Below are 23039 nucleotides of genomic sequence, written 5' to 3'. Positions count from 1 at the left end.
ACTCAAAAAGATGCTCTGTAAAAGAGTAGAATTCTTAGAACAGAGTTTAATACACTGAATCATATGAACAGCAGGAAAAATACATACAGACATTTAGCAAGAGAATTACATAGCAGAAAGCAAGCAAAGCAAAACCCCGGGGTGTACAGCCTTAAGCACAGACAGCAGAGCAACACAGAGATGGACAGGTAGCAGCAGCAGGAGGAAAAAAAGCTCTGGGGGTGTCCTCTCGTCCCCTAATATAGGGACCAGTATCCCCGCCCCCTGCTGCTGGGTAACTTTCCCACACGCCCAGCACAGCTGCTGGGGTCAGGTAGCGGCCAAGGTCTTGGCCAAAGGCCAGTGAGGACTCTGAGTACCCCTTGCTCTGGCTTATCACAATAGGTCATGACACGGTCAAAGGTCAGACATTAATCCTAATTATTAAATCTTATACAGCAAGTGGCACAATCTTATAACATATAATAAACACTTCAGTTTGGGTTCAAAGTGTGCGTGTGTGTGTGTGTATTTTGTATGATATTTTATCGTGATGTGTTCAGGATCTCTGTTACAATGTTACTGTTTTGGTTGTGCTGCGTTAAAGACGTTGAGTGTGTATTAGGAAAGGTTAGTTACCGGAGAGTAAATTATTCAGGAGAACTCTCCCCTTACATTAACTGCCCTGTTAATGTACCAACTTAATAAACCTCGGTGAAGCAATATATCTTCAGTGCACATAGATATATAGTGTATATAGTTACATAGTTATACATATCACACAAAAATCCATCACATTCCCCCCTGTTGTACCTAGAGGTACCACCTAAAAAGACCCCACGACTAAAGAACAACAAAAAACGTGAAAACTAATGCATGCGCTGTTTTTATGCTAACATACGTAAAAGCAAGCTCTACATAGAACATAAGAATTTGTATAAAGATCCCACACAGTTGTTGCTCAAATGAATAAGCCCTTCCTTCTACCAAAAACCTCAGTTATCAACATAACATTCTCCCAAGATTCCATTTCTCTTAGTCAATTAATTTAAGACAAAGTGATTCCTCTTCATCTGCAAATCATACTACACAGTATCCCTAACAGAATACTCAAGAAACTTAAAAACCAGCCTAATTACAGGAAAATGAAAGTAAGGCATAAAACACATCAGTAGAGACACATAATACATACATGGATTACACAACACCATTAGTGACATTAAAAATAACACGATTAAACAATTAATTCCCAATTTTGGATTTCATCTTGATCAGGTGCAACTTCTTTTTCTGAACAGACTTCTCAGTGTGGGCTTTGAAATGTCCTTTGGTAGCTTCAAGGTTGACATTTCTCTGCAGCAGCTTCAACCTTTACTCAACTTGTGTCCCTTTTTCAGTCCCATATTTCAACCAATTTATGAGTCCGAGAAAAGTCTCTCTTGGTACTTCTTGACTGCTGGATCTTGCATAGCTTCTAAGAATACTCGAGACAACTTGGTCCTATTCTTGATTAAAGTCAGGGTTGGCGATGGGTAGTAGTTGATCTTGCACATCCATCATTCGGAAGCTGGTTTGGGCACTGTACGGCTCCGCTTGGGCTGTAGGCTCTGCAGCAGGTTCAACAGCTACTGGATGGGTCATGGCTCAGCTGTCTGGAGCAGCCTGTTTCACTCTGTTGTCCCCTCGCACTCGTATCGCCAGCACCTGCTCCAGGACCTCTGCATCTCCGTCTGTTATCCAGATGCCATCTCCACCTGCAGAAAGATAGCTTTGCAGACTGCATTAGTTGTGTTCACAGTTACCTCTACAGGCCCTTTATGAGGACTTATCTATGGACCTTTGTGAGTATGCCATGCAATGTTAGTTGTTTTAGTCTTGTTAGTTCACGACTGCATGCACCTTAGTACTAAAGTTAATATCTGCACCCAGTTGACCTCTTCCTTAACAAATTCCAATTCATTGCTTTATTTTGTGAAGCACTTTGAAATGTTTGTCTCAAATGCTGTTATAAAGAGGAAGCTTTACTTATCTTTACCTAGCTATCAATTTAAGAAGTGCATAGTAAAGCTCTAACATGTTGTTTCATTTAGCTATGAATGTGTCTGTTTTCTGGTGATCAAGACATCTAATCACAGCCACAGCACCAGGGAGCTTTAGGGCGACTACTAGCTGGGTTATTGCCTCTTCATATTTATAAGCTGAATTTGGATAAACATTAACTCTGTTACCGGCTGCCAATTCACAATTCATCATTAGCACTGTTAGCCCAAAACTTAGCGTTGCTGGCTATATGGCTGATCAAACTTCCCACACCTCTATAGCCGCAGAATTGAAATTTTCAAAGCTAAGTTAGACAATGCAATATTAACCACACAGTTCTTCATATTGGCAGTAGTTAAACCATCACTCAAAAACCATCACTTGACCTAACTGTTCTAGCCAATTATAGGCCTCCAACTTTCCTTTATGTCAAAAATCCCCACAAGAGATGCTGTAAAATAGCCACAGAGGAATGCCTTATTTAAAGAGTTTCAGTCAGGTTTCAGAGCACATCACAGTATAGAGACAGCTTTGGTGAAAGTTAAAAATGATCTTCTTAAGGCCTCTGACAGTGGATTGATCTCTATGTTCGACACTTGTGACCATAACATGTTATTCTAAGAATCCTCCCACATACACAAGACTAACCATTGAGCTTCACAAGGTTCGGCATCAGGACCAGTTCCTGTTTATATAACACATGCCTCCTTCAGGTAACACCACAAAACACACAACATACCTCTGCCGTGCTGATGACACCCTCTCTCTCATTCATCCATGAAGCCAAACAACACACACCTGTCAGTCAACCTAAAGGAATGCTCTGAATGGCATTACCTTGGTCTCCATTAACACTGTGAGGTTTCTTGGAGTAATTTTTTAAATCCCAATATGCACTAATATGTGCTTTTTCAGGACTGCTTTCTTCAATTTCTGAAATATCTCTAAAGTCCTGTCCCAGAGTGATGCTGGAAGACAAATTCATGCATTTATTACTTCTAGGCTGGCCCACTGTAATTTGTTATTATCAGGATGTTGTAGACATTGTAACTCCTTAAAAAGCATCCATCTACATCAAAATGTTGCAACATGAATACTGAAAGGGACTAGAATGACAGAGTGTATTTCTTTTATTGACTTTTCTTCATAGGCTCTTTGTTAAATCTGTTTTTTAATTCACCATACTGCTCCTATAGTACTGTCTCTCCCCACTTGACTCTCAAACTTTAAGCTTACTAGAATATTTAAAAGTAGAATGGGAAGCCAGGCCGCCAGTTTTTTAGGTCTCTCTTTTGAGTTATTATTAGTTATTAGTTATTATCAATCTCTGGCTCTCCTACACAGCATGTTTTTAGTTCTTTCTCCTCCTCCTTACTCAGCTGGTCGCAGCTGATGACCACTCCCCCCTGTGCCCAGTTCTACTGGGCATTTATTCCTGTTAAAAAGGGAGTTCCTCCTCTCCAAATTTCTTGCTAAAAGGGGGTCAGATAAATAATTTTTTTTTAATTTTTAATTTTTGCCGTTTATCCTTAGATAATAAACTGCCTTTAGATGACTGGCATCATAATTTCTTGCCTGTTCAACCTTGAGTTGAATGCTATACAGCATGACAGCCTTTGTTCTTATAGAAAAATAGCCATTGAAAAGATAAAATGGCTGTATAAGACTAATAAAAAACTTTTCTCAGCCATGCATGGATTGTTTATAGACAGTAATCATAAGAAATTCCCTAACTGTAATCTTGTTACACATTTTGGTGGTGGACTCTGAGGCAGACAATTACTTCACACCCCATTTTCCTTAACTTGAGTGATAGTAAATTGTGGACCGTAAATAATACATGTAACTGGTATTATGTTTATAATACACCTGGATGGCCATGATGAACATTGAGACATCCTGAAAAACAAACAGTGCTAATTGCAGGGTAAAAGGTCTACTTCAACAGTTTGTAAATTTGTATTGTACTAGGTCAATAGTCGCTCACCCATAGAGGTTTAACCATGCTGACTCAACTCTGCCTTAACTTAATCTTCTCAGTTTGTCCCATACCAATGAAATGTTCTTCTCTTTCCTTTTGGTTGCCAAGTGCCCGGTCAGACTGCATGTTCCTCCTCAGTGCTTCAAACTCTACCTTTGCACACTATAACTAGAATAGAACTAGAATAAAGTCATTTAGCTCTGCAGTTTTTGCTAGAATATGCGTTTAAGTAATTTAAATATGTCAATCCACAGACAACTGGACCCTGCCACCCACTGGAAAGAAAATTTATGCCCCATGTTTCTAAATTGAGGTTTGCCCATTTTTATAGGGGATCAGGCTTTAGCCTCTTTCCCTCCAAAATATCTGATAATTTAGATTTTCTCCTAAATTGTTGGTTTTTTTTTTTTTTTGTTTGGTTCATTCTTTGGGAGAGTTAACAATTTAGCTCTGCTAAGCTATATGCCCCCCTTTTCTCAATGCAGTTAAGATTATGACAGAATCCTTCACTGCTTTTTCCTTTACACTGCATTCATTTTTATCTTTCTTCCGTTTGAAAGGAACTACAAATTGCACACACACTGAATTATCACACTATGGATGGTTTAGTGCTGCACGTTTAGAGCTAGCATCTTACTATTAGCTTCAATACAGGAACAGAGGTAGCTGCTGTTAGGGGTTCAGAAATTGAGGAGGAAGACCAAAAATAATGACCACTGATTCTCCGGGTGCAATTAGACGACATTTTAATGAATACACATGTGGAGTCCAACACTGTGCAGATTCAGTGTTGAACTGTCTTACAATAGTCAGAACAAAGGCTTTATAGGGTTTCTGTTGCCAGGCAGATCCAGTACAGCATATGTCAATCCAAAACCACAACCGTTCAGTCAACCCTTGACACAGTTTAAAAGAACATCGTCTTCGGCTCGAACCCAGGTGCTTCCCCCAGCTTCGGTGTCGCTTATCTCTGGGACATCTGGTGTACTTCCTGGAACAGACTAACACGTACGCACCCCAACTTTGCAGTTATAGCAAAACATGATTAAACTCTTACCTATATAAATGAGTCTAACTAATATGTGTGTGTGTATGTGGGTGTATGTGTGTGTCCGCTTCTGCTGCCCTTTGTTTCACCCTTCACTTCATCAGCTAAACCTTGTAACCTTTCCACCAGACAGAAGGCCAGCACGTACACAACTGAAACTATGTGTGTGTATGTGTGTATGTCTGTACATGTGTGATCCTCACGCTGCACCTTAATTGACCTCAGCTTAAGCAACCAGGCTAAGGCCATCCTGTGTGTGCCGATCTTGACTTATATGTAAAATGTATAAAACAAATGTTTCAATCTAATACAACTACTTGAAGCTTAATCAAAGCTTAATCAAAAATATAAATGCATAATAAAATGACAAACCAACTCAGACTGCTTTCAGTTTCACTTCAGCAAGCCTTGCAGAAGTGTTTCCTGTCTCATTTTGGCACAGAGTATATTTCCTGTCCCTGCAGCTCAGTTTCTCACCCACTGAAGACTTCAGTGTAAGAATATAAAAACATTCAAAAGCCTTTAAAATTATAGATTCAACTCAACAGTTTAAAGTGGTTCTTACTGGACTTGTAATAAAAGCTTAATTGGGTGCCAATATGTTTAAACATCTAAATGCAATATCAATATTCATAATTAATGGAATAGTAATAATGATCATAAAAATAGCAGCAAATAATAGCAGCATAATATTCCAGCACTCCCGACACTGCCACTGGTCTATATGTAGTCACACTGAAAAAGATAAAAGACAGATTATTTGTCATATCTGCATACAGATTTACACATATGTACACATTTGCACCCACACAGTTACATACATGTCAGGAGGATACCCAAGAGCAGTGTATCAGGGTCAGAAACAGCAATGTTTAAATTTCTCATTTCATGTTACCAGGGATTCTGAGTTTCATCAGTACCACAACTTTTAGTAAATCCCCATGTGTACGTTTCATCTCTTCAATAATGCAATGCTCATAAGGTGATTAATAACTTCTCTAAGTTTACTTATCTATCCCATGCCCTACTGGGGTTCTAATGCTCTGTGTGTATCTGTTCTAGTGTCAATGGGAGTCATGTCTGTGCCCTTTATGTATTAAACTTTTCAATAATATTCTAATGTAAGAGTGTTAGTAATGAATATATTTCTAATAATCTCCTATCTAACGCTTTCATGTGGCCTAGTTCTTATTATTTGTGTTCTTTTTCTACTGGGAGAGTAACACAAGGAGTGGAGCCCAGGGCTTTAAACTTATTAGTTTGTTGGGAGCATTACTGATGCAGCTGCTTCATGTTGTTCACTGCAGATATCATGGATAGTTAGGTACTCTGGTATCAGTCACAGTCCATGTACTGAAGATTTCTCTTGGCAGTAAATTCCTTGTTGTTACGGTGCTGCCCACATTCCTCTTGGAGTTCTCCAGGAACATCCACACAGAGAACATCCCAGATGCAGACGATGTTGGCTCTTAGAGGCCATCGATTGTCAGTCCTCAGCAGATTGATGAGTATGTCAGCTGACTAAAAGTGTGTTTTAATACACTTTTCCAGCCCTCTGCAGATACAGTCCTTCATTGGACTCGAGGAGACTCGGTTTCATGAATTGTGGATCTTCACTTGGACGCTCCTCTCTGGAGTTCCTGGGCTTTCACATGTGCCAGCTATTACGAACTTGTATTTTCATGTGTTTGTTCTGGGCAGGTAATATCTGGTTATGTTAATTCAGCTGTGCCGGGGCTCTGCTCCGATTGGTGCGTGGATACACCGGCCCGACGCGACTGGTTCCAGCTGGAGGAGCCGCCCATTAAAAGGAGGCTGGAGCGCTACGGCTTGAGAGGTCCTCGCGTCTCTCCTCATTACCCAGCAGCGTAACTGTGGCAGCCGCTGGCTGCAGTGCGGCTTGAAAGTGTTGGAAGTGGAGTGGGTAGGGGTGAGCTGCCGTTTCTTTTGATCACCCGTTTTTTCTCCTGTTTTGAATTAGTTAAGGAGGTCAGACTCTGTCTTTATTTTTGACTTTGTTTTGGTAAGGTCAGGGGTGTGGGATTTATGTAGATTTGTTTTGTTTATTATTTTGGCCTTGGCTCACCCTGAAGTGTTGACACTCCCGTTCTGTTGTTCCTCTTTTATTTATCACCTTGTAAATAAATCACACTTTAATGAACGGATTTGTTTCCTGTGGCTGCTTGGGTCTTGGGGGGGAAGCGAGTGCCTCGCTCATGTTATGGCCTGGCCCTAGACGGGTCGTAACATGAATTGGGGGCTCGTCCTCTGCCTTGTTCTGTGGTTGTTCTCGTGTGGTTTGGTCTGTTTGGCAGTTTTCTTGTTGTGGGGGTAGTAGGTGTGTGTGTGATTATGGAGTTTTCTTTGGATGATTTTGTTACTTCGCCTTCATGGGACAAAATAGTGGGGTGCAAGAAAGCGGATTTGCTGATTATTGCTAGTTTTTATGATGTTCATGTGTCCTATGGTGCCCGTAAAGCTGAGGTTAAGGACGCTTTGTGTGCAGGGCTGGTGGAGCGAGGTATCCTTTCTGCCCCGAAGGCAGCTGTAGAGCAGCCTGGCGGCAGGGGTGTGAAGGTGGCTCCAGAGACTGGGCCGGAGCCGGACGCCAAAGGGCCTGTTAACGTGCTCCCGGCTGGGGTGGAGTCTGATGCAGCTGAGGTGGACTCTGATGCGGCTGAGGGGTGTCTGAAGCGCCTGAGTCTGGTACGGCCAGGAACCCCTGGCGGGGCGGTCTCACGGAGGATCTCCGCTTTGACCCTCCGTATAAGGGAGGTGGAAACCCGTGCTAAAGAGCTTGAGGTACAGGCAATGCACCTCCGTGTCAGAGCTTTGGAGCTGGAGCGAAAGCCCTCCGCCTCTAGTCATCCTAGTACCTCCACCACCGTCTCAACTGGTTTTGACATCACTAAGCACGTTAAACTGGTTCCCCCGTTTCGTGAGGCCGAAGTGGACTCCTATTTTAACGCTTTTGAGCGTATAGCGGCCGCATTAAGCTGGCCAAGGAGTTTTGGCCACTATTGTTGCAATGCAAACTGGGGCAAAGCCCAGGAGGTGTGTACCAGTTTATCAATTGAAGATAGCCTTGATTATGACATCATGAAGAAGACTGTGTTGCAGGCATATGAGCTTGTCCCAGAAGCCTATCGTCAAAAATTTAGGAAGTGTGAAAAAACTGCCAATCAGACGTTTGTGGAGTTTGCCCGTGAAAAGAGTCGCTTGTTTGAAAGATGGTTGCAGGCCAGTAAAGTGAAGGATCTTGAGGGGCTGAAGGAACTTCTTTTGTTAGAAGAATTTAAAAAATGTTTGCCGGACCAAGTAGTCATTTATCTGAATGAGCAAAAGGTGACGTCACTTGCCAAAGCTGCAGTGATGGCTGATGAGTTTACTCTCACTCACAAAACTATATTTTCAGCCGCTGTCGCACATAATATCAGGGTGGGACAGGAGAGGAAAATAAAGTCACCAAAGGTAGGATGGAAGGATAGACAGGAGGATGGTGGAAATCGCGACTGTTTTTATTGTCGCGAACCCGGACATCTGATCGCTGTCTGTCCCGCTCTCCGGAGGAAAGAGCAGCGCAAAGGCTCTAAAAATCCAGCTGGCGTAGGTCTTATTAAAGTTGTGCCTTCGCCCGAAATGCATTCCACCCGTGATTTGCACCATACGGATGCTGAAATAGAGCCGCGTTTTAAACCATTTATCACCAAAGGCTTTGTTTCTGTGACGGGAGAAGAGAAGGATGAGGTGCCTGTTACTATTCTTCGGGACACAGGTGCGCATCAGTCATTCATGTTGGACAGTGTACTACCATTGTCAGATAAGACTGCTTGTGATTCAGATGTGTTAGTCTGGGGAATTAAGATGAGCGTTCTTCGGGCGCCGCTACACAAGGTGCATTTGCATTCGCCCGTAATAACGGGGCATGTTAAAGTTGCCGTGAGTTCCCAGTTGCCTATCAAAGGGGTTTCATTTATTCTGGGAAATGACTTGGCTGGTGGAAATGTTTTTCCCCCGCCTGAAGTGGTGGAAACGCCTGTTGCTTCTGTTACTGATGCTGCCACCCCTATATCAAGTGTGTTTCCTGTTTGTGCTATTACTCGTGCGCAATCGCGCAAATTTGACGATGTTATGGATGTCGCTGACACATTTATGGCGACGCTAGACGAAAGAAAGTCTCCCAGCTGTGAGAGTGGCAGAATAGAAAGCGGCAATGATGTGACAAAACTAATGCCAGAGCTGGATGAAAAGTTAAATAGGGATGCATTGATAACCGCTCAGCGGAATGACTCGTCACTGGCTCCCTGTTTTATGTCCGCAGCCGCGAGTGCAGAAGGTAAATCCCCCACTTCTTTTTTTGTACAAGATGGAGTTCTTATGAGGAGGTGGTCCCCTGACCAGAGTGGTTTGCGTGGTGCTACGCAGGTGGTGGTGCCGAAGCCACATCGAGGGCAGGTGCTTAGCTTAGCGCATGATGCCAGCATGGCTGGACACCTCGGGGTGAACAAAACTTATTATCGGGTGTTGCGTAACTTCTTTTGGCCGGGGCTGAAAGCCGATGTGGTGGCATATTGCCGTTCCTGTACCACATGTCAGGTGGCGGGGAAACCTAATAGACCAATCCCACCTGCTCCGCTACATCCTATTCCAGTAATAGGTGAGCCATTTGAAAAAGTAATATTGGATTGTGTGGGCCCCCTGCCAAAATCAAAAGCCGGACACCAATACATACTTACCATAATGTGTTCAGCAACAAGGTTCCCAGAGGCAATTCCACTACGCACGCTGAAAGCAAAACCGGTAATAAAGGCACTAATTAAGTTTTTCTCTACTTTCGGGCTTCCAAAGGTTATACAAACAGACCAAGGAACGAATTTTACTTCGAAAATGTTTGCACAGGTCGCGGATGAGTTGCAAGTAAAACATGTAAAATCCAGTCCATACCACCCAGAAAGCCAGGGTGCTCTGGAGAGATTCCATCAAACCCTCAAAGCTATGCTGCGCAAGTTCTGCGCAGAGTCTGGTAGAGAATGGGATGAGGGTCTGCCGTTGTTGCTGTTTGCCGTCAGGGAGGCCACTCAGGAATCCTTGGGATTCAGTCCTGCGGACCTGGTGTTTGGACATGTGGTCCGCGGTCCCCTCCGGCTTCTGAAGGAGAAGTGGTTGTCAGACACTTCTGAAACCCAGCATAATGTCCTTGATTATGTTAGCGGACTTCGAGAAAAACTCCACCTTGCATGCCAGTTAGCTCGGGAAAATCTGACACATACGCAGGCAAAGATGAAAGCTCGTTATGATAAAAAGGCTGTTTGCAGAAGTTTCCAGCCAGGCGAGAAAGTGTTGGTGTTGCTGCCTGTGGTAGGGTCCAGTTTGCAAGCCCAGTTCGCTGGCCCCTATGTGGTGGAACAGAAACTCAGTGACCACAATTATGTGATCCAGACCCCAGATCGCCGGAGAAAGTCCAGGGTTTGTCATATTAATATGTTGAAATCGTATCACTCGAGGAGCCCTTCGAGTGAGCCATCTCCAGTGTGCACCGCTAGTGTTGTTTCTCCTTATGAACCCTCTGATGACGGACTGCTTGAGAAAAATGAAGCGCTGGGTAGCGGTCGGTTGAAAAATTCGGAGATCTTAAATGATTTAGACACATATTTAGCCCACCTGTCTGAGCCCGCTCGAGCTGACATCACTGATCTGATAGAGAATAATTTATCACTTTTTTCTGATCATCCTCGTCAAACTGCAGTCCTGTGCCACGACATTGACGTGGAAGGACATAAACCGATTAAGCAGCATGCCTATCGAGTAAATCCAGTGAAAAGAGCGATAATGCAGAAGGAGGTTGACTATCTCTTAGAACACGGTTTAGCCATTCCGGCGCCAGCGCGTGGAGCTCGCCGTGTGTGCTGGTACCAAAATCTGACAATACTCCTCGGTTTTGTAATGATTACAGGAAAGTTAACGCTGTTACCAAACCGATTCATTTCCTCTTCCTAGAATGGAGGATTGTATTGATAGAGTGGGATCAGCATCTTTTGTAACCAAACTTGATCTGTTAAAGGTTACTGGCAAGTACCCTTAACCCCAGAGCATCTGAAATATCTGCTTTTGTCACGCCAGATCATTTTCTCCAGTACACGGTTATGCCGTTTGGGTTGCGTAATGCGCCCGCTACGTTCCAGCGCCTTATGGCCAAAGTACTGGTGGGCGTGAATAACTGCGATGCCTACTTAGATGATATTGTCATTTACTCATCCACCTGGTCTGACCACTTACAAACCCTCTCTCTCGCTTTTCAGCCGTTTTCAGAAAGCCTCGCTTACTCTAAACCTGGCCAAATGTGAATTTGGCAGAGCCACCATCACATACCTGGGGAAACAGGTGGGTCAGGGACAGGTACGGCCGGTGACTGCAAAAATACAGGCTATTGTCGAGTTTCCGGTTCCCCAAACGAGAAGGGCGCTGCGCCGATTTCTGGGAATGTGTGGTTATTACAGAGGTTTTTGTAAGAACTTCGCTACTGTTGTTGTTCCTCTCACCGATTTGATCAGCCCGGTGAAGCCTTTTGTGTGGACGCCTGTTTGTCAGACTGCTTTCGAGTCTGCGAAAGCATTGCTGTGCAGTCCCCCTGTTCTTACGGCACCTAATTTCACGTGCCCTTTCAAGCTCGAGGTTGATGCTAGTGCGTCTGGCGCAGGAGCTGTCCTTATGCAGGAAGACCGTCACGGCGTGGATCGCCCAATTTGCTATTTTTTCCAAAAAGTTCAACAAACATCAGATGAACTACAGCACTATTGAAAAGGAAGCCCTTGCTTTGTTGTTAGCCCTGCAGCATTTCGAGGTGTATATTGGATCCAGCTCTATACCTGTTCAAGTATTCACTGACCATAACCCATTGGTGTTTCTCTCCCAGATGCAAAACTCAAATCAGAGACTTATGCGTTGGTCCCTTCTTTTGCAAGATTTTAATCTGCAAATCAAACATAAGAAAGGGACGGAAAATGTTATCGCTGATGCCCTGTCGAGAGCGGTCTCTTAGTTTGGAAATTAAACAATAGGAGGGTTGTTTAATTCTTATGGAAGGGGGTGTTACGAACTTGTATTTTCATGTGTTTGTTCTGGGCAGGTAATATCTGGTTATGTTAATTCAGCTGTGCCGGGGCTCTGCTCCGATTGGTGCGTGGATACACCGGCCCGACGCGACTGGTTCCAGCTGGAGGAGCCGCCCATTAAAAGGAGGCTGGAGCGCTACGGCTTGAGAGGTCCTCGCGTCTCTCCTCATTACCCAGCAGCGTAACTGTGGCAGCCGCTGGCTGCAGTGCGGCTTGAAAGTGTTGGAAGTGGAGTGGGTAGGGGTGAGCTGCCGTTTCTTTTGATCACCCGTTTTTTCTCCTGTTTTGAATTAGTTAAGGAGGTCAGACTCTGTCTTTATTTTTGACTTTGTTTTGGTAAGGTCAGGGGTGTGGGATTTATGTAGATTTGTTTTGTTTATTATTTTGGCCTTGGCTCACCCTGAAGTGTTGACACTCCCGTTCTGTTGTTCCTCTTTTATTTATCACCTTGTAAATAAATCACACTTTAATGAACGGATTTGTTTCCTGTGGCTGCTTGGGTCTTGGGGGGGAAGCGAGTGCCTCGCTCATGTTATGGCCTGGCCCTAGACGGGTCGTAACACAGCCATTGGATGTCGTCATACAGCTGACTCCTTCTCTCCACCCTTGTGCAGGCCTCATCAGTGACGTAGGCCTTTGCAGTGCCAGTGTTGCTCTACTCCACAGGCTCATGGCCTGGTGTCTTTCACTGGTGCTCTGTGTTTCTCCCCTTCAGTTGGTAAGCTCCTTCATCTGTAAGGGGTTATTTCTTTTTTTCCATAGCAGGAGAGTCATTGTTTCAAGTATGTGCATACATCAGTTAGTTAGTAACTGTTTTCATTTGCTCCATTTTTTTTCTTTTGCCTGTGAGCTCGACCTCATGTTACTCTCCATTATCTTACTCCTGGTCTTTGAATTCTCCTATTTAGCTTCTTTTCCTCTGACTTACGTCTTTCTTTGTCCCACCTATCTAATCACTCTTCAGCTCCTTTATCTGACTTCCTACATCTCAGACTTTCTCATGTTTACTTCTCCTCTTCTAAGCCATAATCACTTTTGTCATGGTTTTTGTTTTTTGTTTTGCTTTTTTAGTCCAAAGGTTCAACTTTTGATTTCTCCTTATTGCATTTTAGGTTTTCTTTCTAATTACCAGCTTTTGCTGGAACAAAGGCTCTGTCATCACCTCCAAACCCTGCTGCTGTGTATCTCCACCTGCATGATGCACACTGCTTATTTAGGGAGCTTTCTGTTTCCTATTGGCAGCAGAGATTTATCTATATTTGCTTTTATTTTCCTTGTAAAACTAAAACAAGATCATAGGGGCTTTATTATCATATACAACAGTTTTATGTTTTTCTCCCCAACTTTCCTGTAAGTGACAAGAATCAGCTGTGGGCTTAACCCTGTTACAATTCAAAACCCTGATTCCTGAAACAATTACCCCCAAATTTTGTCACAATACCTATTAAACTTGACAAATTAAAAGCAATAGTAATTTTGCATATGTAAGAATTACCATATTGCATTTGCTAAAGACAGCATTTTGCAAGTTATTCCTTAAATGTATAAAGTGCAATTTATTTTTTTATTTACTTTCTTGGATGGTAAAAATCACTCTGATGTTTTGGGACTCTTAAAACTTAAATACTTCCTGATTCAAGCCTGACACTCGAGGCCTTAAAGGGTTAACCTCTTTGAGACATGCAGGTCAGTCTTTTACTCTTCTTCTCACACTCTTGCATTTGGCTTAGATCACTTGAAAGCCTGTGCACTGGTCAAGGACACTCTTGGCAGGATGTCGGGGCCCACCCCACACACTCCACAGTCTGAGCAACTTGAGCCAACTACACCCTGTGACGCTGTTTACGGGCCACCTCCTGCAGCAGCGGCTCAGCTGATGTGAGCTCTCTCAGTACAACACTTTTCCTTTTTCCTCTGCTACTGTCTCTGCTCCTGTCTCCCTCTGCCACACTCAACAGGCGCTAAACTTTACTTGAAATTGTTAAGTCACGATCTCTGACTTATTAAACCACGATTTCCAACAACTCTTCTATTTCACTTCACTATTTTGCATCCAGTGATTTTAGCTCTCATACTCTGGGTTTAATACATCAGTTAGTTGCATTTAAACCCTGTCTACCTTCTTTTCTCTTCCCAACTACTTATTTGTGATGGCAGCATTTTAAACAGATCTCTAGCAGGTGTCTCTTTTTGTTAATTTGTTCATTATTCTTCATCATTACCACTTCACCCAACATGTCAGCCTGTTTATTCTGAACTCCTCTAAGCTTCACACAATTTATTTCCAACAATCATTCATTTCACATCAAAATACTCAGGAATCTTTTCCACTCTCTGTATGCTTTTGGGTGAGTTTATGACCTCTCAGCAGAACTCTCTACAACAGACAAAACTTCATTATTTACTATTCTTTGGTGAGTGATGACAAACCCTCAATATACATTTCACATGCAAACTCTGAGACATTATTAGATTCTTTTACAACTCCTGCATTTTACTGAGATCGATTTATGGAAGCTCTTCTGACTCTCTTATCTCCGTTGTAGCCCAAACATGTTCTTTTTATTTAGTCTCTATCTCTCCCTCTTTACTAAGATGTTCAGATGTTCTTGGATCATCACCACTGCCTTCTATATTTCTCCAAACACAACATAAACCTCCCTATTTCATTTATTATTTGTTTGTGTGATTTATTTACTTTCCCTCTAATTATTTTAGGCCTGGGTTTTATCCCAGCTATGTTTTATTATTAGAATTAGTTTATAGTTCTCATTCTTACTGTTATTAGTTTGGATATGTTATAATTTAGCTCTAGGTTAGGTTATTGTTAAGGTTCAATGTTGAGAGAGGAATCCAGAAATAACCACAGATCCGGCCGGGTGCAATTAGACGGCATTTTAATGGATTCACATGTGGAGTCCGAACACTGTGCAGATTTCAGCGTCGAACTGACTTACAATAGTCAGAACAAAGGCTTTATAGGGTTTCTGTTGTCAGGCAGACTCCATACAGCATACGTCAGCCTAAACCACAAACGTTCAGTTAACTTTGAACACAGTTTTTTAAAAAGAACATTGTCTTCGGCTCGACCCAGGTGCTTCCTGTCACCATCCTCGGACGCTCGCCTCCGCTGTCGCTTATCTCTGGGACATCTGGTGTACTTCCTGGAACAGACTAACACGTACGCACTCCAACTTTGCAGTCGCAAGCAAAACATGATTAAACTCTTACCTATATAGATGAGTCTACCTAATATGTGTGTGTATGTGTCAGCTTCTGCTGCCCTTTGTTTCACCTCTCAGCTCCCCAGCCAGACCTTGTAACCTTTCCACTAGACAGAAGGCCAGCACAACTGAAACTATGTGTGTGTGTGTGTAATAATCTTGACTTACATGTAAAATATATAAAACAAATGTTTCAATCTAATACAACTACTTAAAGCTTAATCAAAGCTTAATCAAAGATAAATGCATAAAAGACAATAGCATCATCGAAACTGCTCCTCAGAATTATTGCACTGAGACTCTGCTTTCGGTTTCACTTCTGCAGAAGCATGCCTTGCAGAAGTGTTTCCTGTCTCATTTTGGCACAGAGTTACTCTATGTGGGGCCTTTTCTTTCACCATGCCGTCTGCGTACAAACATTTTAAGATTATAAATTCAACTCAACAGTTTAAAGTGGTTATAACTGCACCTGTAATAAAGACTAATATAATACCAATATATTTGAACATCTGAATGCATCTGCATGCAACATCACTATTAATAATGAAATGGTAATGATGATTATACTAATAGCAGCAAATAATAGCAGTAAAATATTTCTCCTCTTGACATTATCCTTCTTTTTACTTTAGTCAAGCAGCTCTATTTCCAATTTATTTAACTTTTGGTCATACTTTTATTAAGTTAATAATCCAAAAAAAAAAAAAATGCCTGCAATCCCTATTTACTCATTATCCCTATTTTGGCAATTAATATCTTCTTTTACTCAAATTTACCCACAAATTTTCCACCTTACTTCATGTCGCTGCTTAACAAATATTATTTCTGCAGATCTTTCTGTTTAAATTCCTTAAGCAACAACATTATATTTCAGCAGCAGTGTCTATTTTCCTCTTTATATTCAACAATTCTTAATTTTTGCCGACTTATATCTTTTCACTGCTCTGATGCTCCTCTCACTCGTCCACATACCTTAGGGATGATTCACAAACTGCCTGCAGAGACAGCGCTCTGCAGCACAGAGAGCTCAGGTTTTTTTTAAGTCTCTCAAATCAGTCCCTCTACAACTTTTTACTCATCTGCCTACTAACTTCCCTTTTCCTTACTTATTTATCAAAACCCACCCCTTACGCGTATTCCTCTTATTTACAGCAAGAGTTATTTTAAGCAATATTTACAGCAATACATGGTTATACTCTAGACCAGGGGTCTGCAACCTTTTACACCCAAAGAGCCACTTGGACCCGGTTTCCACGCAAAAGAAAACACTGGGAGCCGCAAATACTTTTTGACATCTAAAATGAAGATAACACTGTATATATTGTTTTCTACCTTTGTGTGAACAACTAAGGTGTGCTGCTTATGAAATCCATGAAGTGCTACAGAGAAAATTACATTTTATTTATGTAATCAACACATTTTGAACTCTTAAAGAAATATAACAAAAGCAAAGACACCCAGCTGAACTAAAATGATCCATGTAGCAAACAAAAACTGTTGTCAGCCGCCACCCTTATATCTCCTTTGGGCTTTTGGAGCCTTGACCTGACTCTTAAAAAATAATTGGTAAAAAAGCTCTATGCTGCTGAAAAATGAAAAATAGATATTTGCAAAATTCTGCCTAAATATGTATTTTACCTGGTTAATGCGCGGCGGGCGGGGGTGGTCTGCAGCGCCACTGCAGGGGAGGCGGACGCACCTGAGCGGCACCCGCAATCACGCCTCGCCGCCTTAAAGTCTGTGCTCTCTCTGCTGTTGTTGTTGGTGGTGTGTGTCGGGCTGTGAGCTGCGGTTACAGCCGGCTGTATGCGCACAGCAACCGTGTGTGAAAAGTGGTCAATAAAGAGATGCTGAAAAGCGCGTTCATGCAAACATCGCCGGGTCTGCCGTGATGTGTTTACAATGGGACTTCTGATCCTGAACCTCTGCTCACAGCGTCTGCTAATTGGTGCTGTGCGGTCAGTTTACGCAGGACTGTAAGCTGTCATCTGTCGTCTGTGAGGCGTGAGCGGTGTTTGTCTTTAACATAGTTCATGGTGGAGCTACTGACATAATGTGGATCCGAAGATCCATAATTGGCCTATCTGGGGTTGAAAGTAAATGCACGGCGTTTCGGCGGGAATACCGGCTTCCGCGAGTGTGACGCTTATATTGAGCGAGGAAAAAATAATAGAATATAATTTTATATTTATATTTCAATATCACAATAATCTTCCAATTTAGAACTACAAGTTTAAAAGAACTAACATAAATAAAATACACTTCAGCGAAATACTTCTAATTTATTTTCCCAAACCACGCGGAGCCGCACTATAAGGACTAAAGAGCCGCATGCGGCTCCGGAGCCGCGGGTTGCCGACCCCTGCTCTAGACTACTACTTAGCAATATTTACAGCAGCGATTATACTTAAAGGTTAGTAACAGCTATTTACATATTTACACTTGGGCCGAAGGTGTCGCCTTTCATACAGCGACGCGCGCAAGTTTCATCTAGCCTGTCCAGACCGGTGGACTCGAAAGCCCTCAGAATCCCACTGCAAGCCCCAAGTCCCCACGTTACTTGCTAGGAATTTATCTCCAAAAATTCCCCAAAGCCCGAGCAGTCCTGACTACCTAGCAATTCACTTGGGTTAACTAGGTTAACCAATTAAATGGTTAACCTAGTTAGCCTGTGTCACCTTATCTACCTAAATGGATAACTAGGTTTCCAGCGGTAACCACCTTGGGGGTGCCGACATATATTTCACTTTTCATCACTTTTATCACTTTTCAAATCAAATCAAATCAAATCAAATCACCTTTATTGTCACGTCACATGTGCAGGTACACTGGTACAGTAACCTAACCCTTTACTATTTTTCTATTTGTTATTTTATTTTATTATATTATATTTTATTATATTTTTTCCTACTGTATCATGCTGCTGAGAGACCGCTGCTCGTCAAACACATTTCATTGCGATGTTGACCCTGTGCTAACTTGCATATGACAAATAAAACTGAAACTGAAACTGAAAACAGTACATGCGAGTGAAATTCTTGTGTGCAAGCTTCACAAGCAACAGAGTTGTGCAAAATACAATAACGTGCAACAAGCAAAATATAAAAATGGTTAATCTAAAAAGTAATAAATATATGTACCATATATAAAGGTATGTACATTACTGAATGTGTATACTAAATATGTTTTTCTACGTGTGTGTGTGTGTGTGTGTGAGTGTGTGTATATACATGTTTTACAAATGAAATAGAGTAAACAATAAAATAAGATATATAAAATATAAAATGTACAGAGGTTGGTATGTGCAAAACAGTGGCATTAATGTACAGTATGGAGTGCATAATGTTGAAGTTCCAGTAGTGAGGGTGAGGTGTCTATGTCGTGTTCAGCAGTCTGATGGCCTGGTGGAAAAAGCTGTCTCTCAGTCTGCTGGTTCGGGACCGGATGCTGCAGAACCTCCTTCCTGATGGAAGTAGTCTGAAGAGTTTATGGCTGGGGTGACTGGAGTCCTTGATGATCCTCCCGCTTTCCTCAGGCACCGCTTCCTGTAGATGTCTTGGAGGGAGGAAGCTCACCTCCAATTATCCGTTCAGCACACCGCGCTACTCTCTGGAGAGCTTTGCGGGTTGTAGCGGTGCTGTTGCCGTACCAGGTGGTGATGCATCCAGTGAGGATGCTCTCAATGGCACAGCAATAGAAGGTCCTGAGGATGCGGGGCTCATGCCGAATCTTTTCAGTCTCCTGAGAAAGAAGAGGCGCTGCTGCGCCTTCTTCACTGTTTTGTTTATGTGTACTGACCACGTAAGATCCTCAGCCAGATGTACACCAAGGAAGCGGAAGCTGCTCACTCTCTCCACAGCGCGCCGTTGATGGTGATGGGGTGTGTACTCCTCTGCACCTCCGGAAGTCCACTATCAGCTCCTTTGTCTTTGCGACGTTGAGGGTGAGATGGTTGTCTTGACACCAGTGGGTCAGGGTGCTGACCTCCTCCCTGTAGGCCGTCTCATCACCGTTGGTGATAAGACCCACCACTGTAGTGTCGTCTGCAAACTTCACAATGATGTTGGAGTTGTTAGTGGCCGTGCAGTCGTGGGTGTAGAGTGAGTACAGGAGAGGGCTCAGTACACACCCCTGTGGAGCACCAGTGTTCAGTGTGATGGGGATGAGGTGGTGCTGCCCAGTCTGACCACTTGGCGTCTGTCAGACAGGAAGTTAAGGATCCAGCTGCAGAGGGAGCTGCTCAGTCCTAGATCCTGCAGTTTCCTGTCCAGCTTTGAGGGAACAATGGTATTGAATGCTGAGCTGTAATCTACAAACAGCATTCTCACATACGTGTCTCTCTCTCCAGGTGTGACAGGGCAGCATGGAGTGTCAGGGCTATGGCATCATCAGTGGACCTGTTGTGGCGGTATGCGAACTGTAGAGGGTCCAGTGAGTCGGGTAGTGCGGAGCAGATGAAGTCCCTGACCAGCTTCTCGAAGCATTTGCTCACGATAGGGGTCAGGGCTACAGGTCGCCAGTCGCTCAATGAGGAGATGGTGGAGGATTTGGGTACAGGGATGATGGTGGCCATTTTGAAGCAGGCTGGGACTACAGACAGAGAGAGGAAAGGTTGAAGATGTGTGTAAACACTCCAGCCAGCTGAGCCGCGCATGACTTGAGGACGCGGCCGGGAATCCCGTCCGGACCAGTAGCTTTGCGTCCGTTCACTCTCCTGAAGCACTTCCGCACATCCTCCTCAGACACAGTGTGCGTACTGACGCCATCCGCGCGTGCGCACACTGTCCGGTCTCATGGTGTTCGCTGTGTCGAATCTAGCGTGAGAATACGCTTAGATCCTCACACAGAGAGGCCGTGGTCTGCGGTGTGCTGGTTTTCCTCTAAAGTCTGTGATTGTGTTTAGTCCCTGCCACATACTCCGAGGGTTGTCAAACTGTTGCTCCACCCTGTCCCTGTACTCACGCTTGGCTGCTTTGATCGTCTTCCGGAGTTGGTAATGTGCATGTTTGTAGTCCGATGTGTTCGCGGAGGCAAAAGCGGTACTCCAGCCGCTAGCGCCGTCGCGAACATCTCCGCTAATCCAGGGTTTTTGATTTGGGAAGGATTTAACTGTTCTGGATGGGACGACATCTTCCACGCATTTACTGATAAATCCACAGACTGAGTCTGTGTATTCATCGATGTCTTTAGCAGCCACGTGAAACATTTCCCAGTCCGCGTGATTAAAACAGTCCCGCAGCGTGAGACTCGATTGGTCCGACCAACGATGCACCGCCCCTCAGGGTTGGAGCTTCCTGTTTCAGGTTCTGCCTGTAGGCGGGTAGAAGCAGGATGGAGCGGTGATCTGATTGGCCGAATGGGGCGTGGGGAGGGCTTTATACGCATCCCGGAAAGAGGTGTAGCAGTGGTCAAGAAGCCGGTCTCCACGAGTGTTGAAATGGATGTGTTGGTGTAGTTTTGGTGAGACTTTCTTCAGGTTACCCTTATTAAAGTCCCCGGTCGTGATAAACGCCGCCTCTGGGTGTGCGGTTTCCTCACTGCTGATCGCGCTGTACAGTTCCCCTGAGTGCTCGGTCAGTGTCGGCTTGTGGGGAATGTAAACAGCCGTAATAATCACTGCTGTAAATTCCCTCGGTAGCCAGAATGGCCGGCACTTAACCATCAGGTACTCCAGGTCCGGTGAGCAGAAGGATTTGACCGGTGCACGCTCGCATAATCACACCAGCTGTTGATCATGAAACACACACCACCGCCTCTGCTTTTCCCAGTAAGCTCCTGTGACCTGTCCGCGCGGTGCACAGAGAACCCCGGTAGTTGTACTGCGGAGTCCGGTACCTTGTCCGATAGCCAGGTTTCTGTGAGGCAGATCACGCAGCAGTCCCGCATCTCTCGCTGGAATGAGATCCGTGCCCGAAGCTCGCACAGCTTGTTCTCCAGAGACTGCACATTAGCCAGTAATAAGCTGGGTAACGGTGGTCTGTTAGTGCGCTGTCTCAGTCGAACCAGAACGCCAGATCTTCTCCCTCTGCGTCGGCGTTTGCGGCCTCCACGGGCCCAGAACAAAGGCGTCTCCGGTGAGATGAGTGGGGGGTCTGCAAACGGAGGGTCCGTGTTGCAAAACTTGAACTCTGGAAAGTGATGAGAAAGTCCGTCTTTTATGTCCAGTAAGGTTTGTCGGTCGTACACAAGGAGACATGTGCTACTCGTGAAAAAATAAAGAAAAAGTAAAATTAAACACAAAAAACAGCTGTTGCTTGGGGGAGCTCGCGACGAGGCTGCCATACTCGGCGCCGTCTTGGAAGGAAGATTTTCATCACTTTTCATCACTTTTATCACTTTTCATCACTTCAACTTTTTACTTCTGCGCAACTTACGCCTATTCTTCAGATGCACTAAAGAATAGCGGAAAAATAAACCCAAACTCCCCCAACACAGCCCTGGAGTCATACTCCAGCACAGGGCAGAGTAGCCTTTCACACACACAAACGCCAAACACAGACACACACACACAGCGCTCACTCACACTCCCCCCGCGGGTCACACAAGTTACAGGAATAACACACACACATATGATGCAGTATTAAACTCCACTCCTTCAGCATCCGCAACTAGCATTATTTTTACAGTGTAATACTTTATCACTTAGAATAACAGCGACCATTTGATTAAAGTCCTTTTCAAGGTTAGGTGAAATCTACTTGGAGCCAAGGTGGAACCCCCCTTCTGCACTCAGACAACACCAACATTGAGCAGAAAAAAAAGAACTCTGCTTACCTTATTGTAGCGGCCGCTTGGTGTTCTCTGATGTGCAAGGCTTTGGCATTCCCCAAGGCTGCCAGCAATCACCTTAATTCCTTGTCCCTTCGTACGTCGCCAATTGTGGTCGCAAATTTTGAAGCCATCCTGATAACCTTCTCCCACCAACAATGTGGAGATCCAACCCTCTTAGATCCAATTAAAATCAAGACACTCAAAAAGATGTTCTGTAAAAGAGTAGAATTCTTAGAACAGAGTTTAATACACTAAGTCATATGAACAGCAGGAAAAATACATACAGACATTTAGCAAGAGAATTACATAGCAGAAAGCAAGCAAAGCAAAACCCCAGGGTGTACAGCCTTAAGCACAGACAGCAGAGCAACACAGAGACGGACAGGAAGCAGCAGCAGGAGGAAAAAAAGCTCTGGGGGTGTCCTCTGGTCCCCTAATATAGGGACCAGTATCCCCGCCCCCTGCTGCTGGGTAACTTTCCCACACGCCCAACACAGCTGCAGGGGTCAGGTAGCGGCCAAGGTCTTGGCCAAAGGCCAGTGAGGACTCTGAGTACCCCTTGCTCTGGCTTATCTGAAATTGAATTTGAATAAGTTAAATTTGAATTTGAATTACTCGGATTGAATCTGAATTGTAACTTGAATGAAAGCTTTTGAAAATTGAATTTGAATTAATGCTGCACTAATGAATAAGACTAACTATTCACTTTAGCTAAAGTTATTAAGTTCGCTAAAGAGTTGGGATGCTGTGTAAGACATAAATAAAGCTCAAATACAAAGGTTTGGACACTGTTTTGCATGTTTCCCTACTGTAGGGGTCTCTGCAAGCATACAGGCTCTGAGAGGGTACAAGATGACAACTTTGGAATCCTACTAGAAACAGTC

At 43.8% G+C, this 23039-nt stretch overlaps 1 protein-coding gene and 2 long non-coding RNA genes across 3 annotated transcripts; 1 reads left to right on the top strand and 2 right to left on the bottom strand.

Moving 5' to 3' along the window:
• Positions 1 to 883: 883 nt before the first annotated feature.
• LOC120435829 lies at positions 884 to 22339 on the bottom strand. The gene is made up of 2 exons (XR_005609951.1): positions 22159 to 22339; positions 884 to 1733 (listed from the first exon to the last, which is right to left on the bottom strand). It is a non-coding gene; the product is annotated as an uncharacterized LOC120435829 (long non-coding RNA).
• On the top strand, positions 8110 to 12636 carry LOC120435828. The gene is made up of 2 exons (XM_039605959.1): positions 8110 to 8823; positions 12175 to 12636. The coding sequence occupies exons 1-2, from the start codon at positions 8148 to 8150 to the stop codon at positions 12192 to 12194; spliced, it is 696 nt and encodes a 231-aa protein (XP_039461893.1). The 5' UTR covers positions 8110 to 8147; the 3' UTR covers positions 12195 to 12636.
• Positions 17955 to 22152, bottom strand: LOC120435830. The gene is made up of 3 exons (XR_005609952.1): positions 21712 to 22152; positions 18924 to 18925; positions 17955 to 18140 (listed from the first exon to the last, which is right to left on the bottom strand). It is a non-coding gene; the product is annotated as an uncharacterized LOC120435830 (long non-coding RNA).
• Positions 22340 to 23039: the final 700 nt, after the last annotated feature.

The sequence above is a fragment of the Oreochromis aureus genome, linkage group 22, assembly GCF_013358895.1.
Source record: "Oreochromis aureus strain Israel breed Guangdong linkage group 22, ZZ_aureus, whole genome shotgun sequence".
Classification (NCBI taxonomy): Eukaryota; Metazoa; Chordata; class Actinopteri; order Cichliformes; family Cichlidae; genus Oreochromis; species Oreochromis aureus.
This window is presented reverse-complemented; position numbering and strand designations above follow the sequence as displayed.